Genomic DNA, 10,252 nt, shown 5'->3' with positions numbered 1-10,252 from the left:
AAAAAAAAAAAAAAAAAAAAAAAGAACACAGATGCAAAACATTTGACAAAATCTGACATCCATTCCTGACAAAAATTCTCAGCAAACCAGGTAAAGGAAAATCTTCCAACTCCCAAAGAATATTTACAAGAAAACCTATAACTAGCATCATACTTAGTACTGAAAGACCACATGCTTTCTCCCTCAGAATACAAGACAAGGCTTTTCACTTTTCTTAAACTTTAGACTGCAGGTTCTAGCAAGTGCAATTAGGCCAAAAAAAAAATGATTAAAATATATTTAAGTAAATGACATCCATATTGGAAATAAAGAAGTAAAACTGTCTTTACTTAGAGATAACATGGTCTACATAGAAAATGTGATGCCATCTACAAAAGAGCTGCTAGAACTCAAAACGCAGAGTTAGCAAGTTGCAGATGCAAGATTAACATACTAAAATCGATTTAACGTGTATATATTATAAACAAAATATCAAAAACGGAAATAAAAATACCATTTATAATAGCATCAAAATATGAAATATTTACAGATAAATCTGGCAAAACATTTGAAAGACCAGTAAACGGAAAACTAAAAAATATTTTTGAGAAAATGTAAATAACAGCTAAATAAATATACAGATATAATTTGTTCATGGATTAGATGTCAATAGTGTCAACAGTGTTAAGACAGTGTTAAAATGTCAATTCACCCCAAACTAATCTGCAGATTTCAATGCAATTCCAATCAAAATCCCAGCACTTTTCTATAAAAACTGAAAAGGTAATTTTAAAATTAATATAGAAATGCAAAGGACCTCAATAGCCAAGACAATTTTGAGAAAGGACAAATGTGGATGGCTACCATTACTTGATTTCAAGACCTGTAATAAAGCTACCCTAATCAAAACAGCACAGTATTGGTATAACGATAGGTAAATAGATCAACAGAACAGAATCCAAAAATAAACTAATACCTATACAGACAACTGATTTTTGACAAAGTGCAAAAATAATGTGGTGGAGAAAAGATAGCCTTTTTAATAAGGGGTGCTGGAATAATTAGATAACCATATGCAAAAAAAAAAACCCCACCTTTTATTCCTATACAACAATCAATTCAAAGTACATTACAGGCCTCAATATAAAACCTATATTTATAAAGCTTTTAGAAGAAACACTTTTAGGAGGAAATCTTCATGACTTTGGGTTAGGCAACGATTTCTTAGATGTGACACCAAAGAACAATTCATGAAAGAACAGACTGATAAAATGGATTTCATAAGTGGAATCTTTTGCTCTTTAATACTATTAAGAGAATAAAAAGACAAGTCAAAGCCTGGAAGAAAATATTTGTTGAAAATAAATCTGATAGAGGACCTGTATCTAGAATATATGCCAAACTCTCAAAACTCAGAAATTAAGAAAACAATCAGTTTTTTAAAATGGGCAACTAGAAAGAGTTTTGATCAGAAAATTCACCAAAGATAAATGGATGACAAAGAGCATGTGAAAAGATGTTTAACATCATTATTCATTTGGGAAGTACTAATTAAAGCACAATGAATCACTACTACATACCTACTGAAATGGATGAAATGAAAAGACTAACCGTACCGCGTGGTGGCTAGTGCGTGGAGGACGCTACGGACGGGACCGTGAAACGGGACGTGCACTTTGGAAGAGTTTGACTTTGGAAGAGTCTGACTTTGGAAGAGTCTGACGATTTTTTTAAACAGTTAAACATTCACATCTACCACAGGATACAAACATCCCACTCCTTGGTACTGACTCAAGAGAAATGAGAACATACGGCCACACAAAGGCTTAAACATGAACGTTCATACCCAAAGGTCTATCAACGGGTGAATGGATAAATGAATGTGGAATTCCACAAAGCGGAATTCTACTCAGAAATACTGATATACGCAACACGGATAAGTCTCAAAATAATTATGCTAAGTGAAAGAAGCCAGACAAAAATAGATCGCATATAAAGGATTTCATTTATACGAAGTTCTAGAAAATGCAAACTTACCTAAGGATAAAAAGCAGATCAGTGGTTGCTTGAAGGAGTGAGAAGGGGTATGAGGAAATCTTTTACAGGTGATAGAGATTCATTATTTTGACTGTGGTGATGGTTTTCATAGGTGTATATTTATTTTAAAACTTATTAAATTGTACACTTTAAACATGTACTGTTTATTGTACATATATCAATTATAGCTTAATAATGCTGTTTTTTAAAAAGACAAGTAAACAAAACAAAAAAGGTATTTGGAATTAGTCTAAACCTATTAGTAACATGGACAAGTTTAATTTAACTCAGTTTTTAAAATACTGAGAACTCTCACACTTGATAATGAAAACAATTTTTAATCTATATAAATACTTTTTACTAAAGACATACCTAAACTAAAATTGCCCAGGAAACTGAAAACAGAGAAATGATCGAAAGAGAGCTGGGATGGACGGGAGGTTTATACACAAGACTCAGAGAGTCAAGAATAGGAAGGTAAAGTGATTGAAGTTAAAGAATTGTCAGGGGTACTAATGGTCCATTTGGAATCGGAAATTATAAATTTATAGTGACTTTAACCTGTACTACTAATCATTTTTATCAGCAATGCTCAATTGATTTTGTATATGAATGGGGCAGGTACAAGTCTGGGGATTTGCAGGACAGATAAAACAGAAGAGTAAAACCGTGAGGATTCTCACACTGGTTTGGACCCTGTGCAGTTCAGGCTGGACAGAGAGGAAGCAACAGGTAATCCTCCCGTCCAAACACTCAGGATCCTTGTTCCACTGTTTCACCCGCCCAGCAAAAGATCAGCCCAGATGTCAGTCTGCTCTATTACTGTCCCCAGATTCACAATTTCACCATCATTGAGAACCTCAACGTTGCTTGTCATCTTTCCTATGCGCTCTTGGCCATTCCCTAAAGCAGATATTTGAACTCTTCTTCAAAAGTCCCCTACTCCTCTACTTTATTCCTCACGCTCAGCAGACACCATGCCTCCTAACTCACAGAAAAAATACAGAGCATTAACAAGCAGGAGGGATGGAGAGATATAAATATCTTTCAACTTCCTACACCCCTGTGCTTGTCAGGCGAACATGGTAACCACTAAACTACGGAAAACGGGCTGCCCCTCTGCTTGCCAAAGAGAAAGAAATGTGCCTTCTCTGCTCTACACACCCGTCTACTCTGGTCCCTACCACTTCCATCTCCTTCCCAGGAACCTCCCCCATCGGTTTATCTTCAACTTCGACCCTTCAGCCGAATCTGCCTCTTGGCATTTAAGTGCTTATTATCAACACAAAATAGTCCAACAATCTTTCTTGACTATACCCTACTCTTTTAGCTTGATAACTAACAGGTGTTTACTGAAAGAGTAAAAAAGAGAAATCATAGATGATGTCCAGATTTCGGGCTGGGCAAATGGGTGGACAATGGTGCTCTTCACCGAAACTGGGAATACTGAGCGGGGAGAATGGCTTCGAGTGGAAGGAGTATGAATTTGGGGCACGTTGAATTTGAGCTGCTAGTTGGATATCTAAATGGGTATGACCAACAGGCAACGAGATACGTGTAAACCCAGAAAGTGCTAAATTGGGGGCACACATTTAGGAGCTATCAATACATAAAATGGCTTAGAGCCACGGAGTTCACTCAGAGAGAACGCGTGGAATGATTAAAGGATGCAAATGGTACTTTGGAGCATGGCCCTTAGACAAGTAAGAGTCATTAAAATAACATACATAGCTTTTAAAATTTTTGGCCTCATACATACATTTCTGGATATGCTGTAGATCTAAGGAAAGAACAGATGAGCGAGAAAGAAAGCAAAGAAGATATCAGAGAATTAAAGAAGGTGGAACAACAAGGAAAAAAGCAGAGAAAGGCAAACGTCTTTGGCATCATGGTCTGGGGGAGACGGTCTAGGGTCTGTGGATTACTGCCAGGGTTTACAGACTCAGCTGTACGTAACTTAGGCTACAGGACATAGGCTCAGTCCTGCCCGACAGGCTCTCCAGCTCGTCTAGACCACTGCCCCGGCGGAAGATCCTATACTTAATAAATGAATCCACAGCAGACCCCTGAGATGCATGGCAATGATGCGATTTGTCACTCAGCAGTCGAACTTCCTTACCTAAACCACTGAACCGTGCCTGGGAGGTGTCAAATTTGATGAACCGTGTCACTCCGAGGTTCTTTTGATATTTAGAAATTGATAACACATGATAAAGCACTACTAAATATCAGTTTCACATAATCTACCTCAGAATGTCATGAAGTTAATGGCAGGTTTCTAACAGAAGCTATTTCTTAAAGTGTTCTTACAGAAAATTCTAGAATAAACTAATATTTGTATCAACTGTTACAGTTTATGAAGCATTTTCAAATATATCATCTCATAAATATTACCCACACCATCATCCTGTTAAATAAGTACGATTAGAACAGATGAACAAAGGCTTAGAGAAGTTAAAAAACTTATCTAAATTATTAAGCAGGAGAGCCAGAATTAGTCTTCTAACTCTAAATATTATACCCATTTTTGTTTTCCACAATTTTTAATTTAGAAATATAAAATGTAATGTATTAGTAATGACCAATTTCTTATATTTTCTTCACTTAAGTCATTAAATGGCATAATCCAAGCATTGTACACAGAAAACTAGTGAAAAAAATGAAGTAAAAAAAAAAAAGAAAAAAAACTAATGATGTGCCTTTAAATCTTACTATATTCTTTTCTATCTGTTGCCAAGTACTTTTCCTGAAGGTAATTACCAGTAATTATTCTGTGATTGCTATGTGCATGTCACAGACATTATCATTACTCTAATTACAATACAGTTAGCCAAAGCTGAATTGTTAACTTTCAGTTCAATTTGCTGTTTGTTTTGCGGACTATTTATAGATATGACAGATGTATACTGCTCAAAGATCACGGAATTTCATATACTCTCAGAAGCTGACATAAAATATACAAAAACATTAAAAGGAACAAATTGAACAATTTAGTGAGCACTGCAGCTGCTGAACAGCTATCAGAGAGGCTCCTATAGGATTTCAGACCCCGTGCCAAAAAAACAGTGACTAGCTTTCTATAACATTCTCGAAATTAATAACTGCTGAGAATGAACATATTCCGAAGAAGTAATGTGAATTCTTTTTGTGAGGAAAAACAAGAAAGAATTATTTTATTGCAATGTTTAAACTGTGATATGTATAACATGAAAGTTGTCATTTTAACCATTTTTTAAGTGTATCATTTAGTGGCGTTAATTACCTCACAATGTTGAACCACCATCACCACTATTTCCAAACTTTGCATCACCCCAAATAGAAACTCTGTACCTAGTAATAACCCTCGTCCCCTCTCGCCCAAACCCTCGGTAATCTCTAATCCACTCTGTGTCTATGAACTTGACTGCTCTAGATATTTGATATACGTGGACTCATACAGCAGTTCTCCGTTTTGTCACTGCCTTTTTTCATTTAGCGTGTTTTCGATTTTCTTCTATGTTGTAAGCATGTATTAAAACTTCATCCCTTTTTATGGGTTGATAATATTCCATTGTATGGATATACCAATTTTGTTTATCTATTCGTCTGTTGGACACTTGGTCGTTTCCACCTTTTGGCTATTGTGAATCGTGTTGCTGTGAACATCAGCATATGAGTGTCCGTGTGAGTCCCTGTCTGCAAATCTTTTGAGTATGTACCTAGAAGCTGAATTGCTGAATCGCACAGAATTCCACGTTGAACTTTTTGAGGAAACAACAGACTGGTTTTCACAGTGGCTGCACCATTTTACTTTCTCACCAGCATCGTACAGGATATAAAAACTTTGTTTTCCAAATATATTCAAATATATTTGCTTGGCCTGTTACTTGCCTTTTGTTATGAACTAACTGTAGGAGATTAATGTTTAAATATAGTAAAAACTGATGCCTTCCTCTTTACAGTTTCTGCTTTATGTGACATGCTTAGAAAAGGCTTTCCTGATTATAATCAGCCAATTTTTAGTACTTCTATGGTTTCACTTTTTACAGTTAGTTATAGCATACAGAATATATACTGGCTTATAATATAAGGAAGGAAGTGAACATAAACCACCCCCCATGTTAGAATATTCCCAAATCCTAATATAACTCTAAGGGGAAAAAATTCACCCAAATTACCGAGTAGACATCCGAACCAGTCATCCTTATCTAAAATAAGAAAAGTACATTTTTTATGTTTTAGAAATGCTACTCTCAGGGTCTGGTTTTTTCAGAAAGTACCATTTCCACTAGGTCTCAGAATCATCAGATCTAGAAAGATGAGCTACACATAAAGAATTTCAGGAAAGGAAAAGAAAAGTACGTAAGAGAAGCCAAAAGATTGAGATTTATTCCCCGATCCAGGAAAGATACACCTGTACTGACCAATCTGCTCTCCTTTGATGACACAAAAGACAATGTCCTTGAGAGCAGCCCAAAAGGCAATTCTGTGGCAAACAGCTCACGTCGCAGTCGGGATGACCCTCTGCTGTACCATCTATCACAGCACAGTCCAGCTGCTCTAAGTGCGTCTGGCTGCCCCGCGGGCCGGGGAGCTCCCCGAATTCCGACTAAGTCCTGCATTGCCTTTCCCCATCTCCAGTTTCATGCACAGGACTTGGCACAAGAGCCTACCAACAAGACACTGATACCCTCTTTTAAAATGAATGACTCTGCTGCCTTTTCTAATCATTTAAGATTCGCATTTGTTCTTCATATTCCTTTAGAAAATACCTATCTCAAGCAATGCCCTTATTTACATGAAGATGTTTTATAAATAGGGGCTTAAAGTACAACCCTTGGCAAATGCCACACCATATTTTAACAAAGTACTTATACGTACACGAGATTAAATACTCTTGGAAGACAGGTTGTTAATATTTCCATTTTACAAGTGGGAAAACTAAAGCTACGAGAGATTAGAAACCTGCCAAAGGTAACGGCACCAGCAGATCACAGGGTTAGACGCTGAGGGCTTCTCACGCTACATGTGCTTACTTTTCACTACGTCAAACAAAAGTTTTCAGACATGACCTTTTAACGAAGCATCAGTTGTACCAGGAATACTTACACTGACCCCAGCGACCTGTTCTTGGGTTCAAATAATTTGGATATAGACCATTTGGGCGATCCATTTTCTGAAGCAGTTTCCGAATGTGCATGACCTAAACAAAATAAAATTAAGAATGCAATTAACAAAACTTAATGTCATCACGGCTTTATATTAATCCGGGCTTTGTTTTTTCCTCACTCAAAATCTATGCCATTGCCCTTGCCTTTTTTGTGTGTGGTGGTCGAGAAGCACTTCTAGTTTTTAAATGTCGCATTTTTATAATGACATATGATCGTCATTTAAAAATCAAGTAACGATAAAAAGATGAAGAAAAAAGCCATCAGAGTTTCCATTGGCATTGACTTGATGCTACAGATCAATTTGGAGATGACTGAAATTCTTATACCGTTTAACTGTACAAAAACATGATATCTCTCTCCATTAAGGTCCTCTTCAATGTTATTAAAGTTTTTAACTTTGTTTATCTTTTGTTATATTTATTTGTAGAAAATCTACACTTATGTTCTTACCACATAATGAATATTTTTGTAAAGTGATACTTTCTTGCTGCTTGTAGCTGGTATAGAGAAATGCTACTGATTTTTAATCTTTTATTCAAAAAACATATTAAGCTCTTATTTTTAATAATTTAAATGTTGATTATCTTCATATTTTAGGTAAATAATCACCTAGTTTGTGATTAATTACTGTTTTCTTTCTTCCCTTCCAATTCAATTCTTGAACTTTTTGTTCATTTTGCTTTTCTCGCCTTACTGTGCTCGCTCAGAATTTCAGCACGATGCTGAATAGAGATGGCGATGAAATTTTTAAAAGCCCACTAGTGGTTACAACTGCTCAGATAACGGTAAATATTTTAAGTATGTTCTAAATAGAAAGGACATTTCTTTAGCTAATTTAAAAAGAAAATGAAGGCGACATTCCTGATAAACATTTCCAGGAAGGCGAACATTTTCTAAGCATTAATCAAGTCTTTCGGTAAATCTTAAAGGACTCTTTTATAACGAACGAAGAAAAGAAGGCAAGGAAACTGACCTTTTTGTAGTAAATGGGGTCCCCGGTCAAGTAGCTGAGGTGGACAAACTCCATATGCAGCGTTCCGAATTCAGCGAGAATGCTGCTGCCTGCCGAGGCCCAGCCCCAGTTCCGTCCCACTCCGCTGCACGCGAGCAAAGGCGGAGGAAGCAGAATCGGAAAAACACCGAAACGTGTTTTAATGATGACGCACGCTTTCAATAAATCTCTCAGAAAGTACTATATCTAACACAATAGCTTATTTATATCTAAAATTTTACTTTAAAAAATGTGTCTGAATCGTTAATATATGCTTTCGAAAAATAAAACAACATAGAAAAGTATTACGTAAATATATTTCATCCCAGAAATCTCTCTCTTCATGCCACCAGGCCCCACAGATAATCTCTTAGTAGCTCTGTGTATTAGCATATAATTTTTATGCATATTTAAGCAATCCAAATATATATTTTCCTCCTTTCTTAAGCAAAACAGATCGCAAAGTGTACTTACTGCTCTGGCCCTTGCATTTTATTCTTACGATATACTTCAGTGGTCTTCCCATCTCACCTCATAAACAACTCTCTCTCTTTTTTTTTTTTTTTTTACCTCTGTACAAGATTTCATGATATTAATGATTTTCAATTGAAATGCCCCACCCCAGAAGCATATGAAAATGTGTGAGAGCATTCTGAGTTGTCTCAAACTTTGACGGTGCATCTTGCACTTAATGCGCTGGGGACCAAGATGTAACCTGTCCTATAACGGTCAGGACTGTACCATACAATAAAGAACTGTCGACTCCCAAATGCTACGGTACCTGTGAAAACTACCACAGCTCATGAATAGATATAATTTAATCAATCCTCTATTGGTGATCATTTAGCATATTTCTAATATTTTGCTATTAAGAAAACTTTTACAGTGACTCATGTACATTTCTATTGTGCAGATGCATTTTTAGGATATCTTCCTGATTGTTTTTTCCAGCTTGCCTTGTAATTTTTTATTGGAAGACAAAAAAAGTGTAGAGACTTTGTTTTCTTTCTCAGGAAGTTAAGTTTCTTCTGAAACGCAGGCTGAACACGGGCAGGCTGCCTTGGTTTCAGGCCTTGTTAAGGGAGGTCTAGCTCAGTCTCTCCTCTACTGCTAGGGAGTGGCCCTCTGCAATCTTGGCACGGAGCCTGAGGTCTTTACCAGGGACCCGCCACCTTAGTAGCCTTCAGCACTAACCTGTCTCCCCAGTCCCATGTGGCTGTTAAATGCTGTCCTTTGCCTTTTAGCCTCCAACTGCCATCTTCTGCTGGGTTCTTTGGGCCTTGCTCTATGTGTGACCACAGAATCAGCCAACAACTTGAGGAATATTTGTACATAAATTTTTGGTTTTTGGGGTTTTTCCTCTGCAATTCTTCCTCTCTTGATATTTTGTACCCTGTGTCTCAGCCACCTGGTAGCTCCAGGACCACAGTCTCCTCTGCCCTAAATGCCTGCCACTTCAGGCCTGGCCTTTACCACCCTACGCCGTGACTTGGAAATTGCCCTCAGAGAAAAAGCCAATGTTTACATGGCAATGACCTTCCCTTAGGAGGTCCTCCTGAGTGAGCTGCTCTCCAGTGCCCTCAAACCATTGTGCCCAGTTTTTATAATTGTTCTTGGTGGGAGGGTTAGTCTGATATAAGCTATTCCACAGCTGGAACAGGAAGTCTAGATTAATTATTCAAGTAGCAGAATTCATGAGTTATTCCTACTAGAAATCTAAACCATTCTTCAGGGTCTTTTCTACTTTGAGGAAGAAGTAAAAATATAAGCCTTTCTCTCATTTTATATCCACTTGTATACTCCTAATTCAATATGCCATATTTTATCGAGTTTGAGAAAACATTAAAATAGCCATCAGGACATATCGCTACCTGGCTTCACGTTCTTTAATTGTTAGATGCTATTTTTACACTGTCTTTGAAAATATGGTACCACTAACAGATTTTTTTTTTTTTTTTTTGTAGCTAGAAGTAAGAACCAAGGAAGAAATATGAATACATGTCAGTAAGTAACTATGTAGGACAACCATTCATTTCCAAATAGTAAGTGCCTACTACACTTCAGGAAATACAGTAGTAAACCTGACATAACATTC

The 10,252-nt window shown here is 36.8% G+C and overlaps 1 protein-coding gene across 3 annotated transcripts in view; it reads right to left on the bottom strand.

The window, feature by feature from the left end:
* Nucleotides 1-10,252, bottom strand: part of MAN1A2 (mannosidase alpha class 1A member 2) — a 273,987-nt gene that overhangs the window by 31,704 nt on the left and 232,031 nt on the right. For all 3 annotated transcript variants that reach the window (XM_025052328.1, XM_006919680.2, XM_025052327.1), the window contains 2 exons: nucleotides 8,140-8,263; nucleotides 7,105-7,198 (listed from right to left, as the gene is read on the bottom strand). In XM_025052328.1, the coding sequence (XP_024908096.1) occupies nucleotides 7,105-7,198; nucleotides 8,140-8,263 (218 nt within the window). The remainder of the gene's footprint in view (nucleotides 1-7,104; nucleotides 7,199-8,139; nucleotides 8,264-10,252) is intronic.

This window comes from Pteropus alecto, unplaced genomic scaffold (genome assembly GCF_000325575.1).
Source record: "Pteropus alecto unplaced genomic scaffold, ASM32557v1 scaffold106, whole genome shotgun sequence".
Taxonomy (NCBI): domain Eukaryota; kingdom Metazoa; phylum Chordata; class Mammalia; order Chiroptera; family Pteropodidae; genus Pteropus; species Pteropus alecto.
The sequence above is the reverse complement of the archived record's forward strand: the minus strand, read 5'-3'. Positions and strand labels throughout refer to the sequence as shown.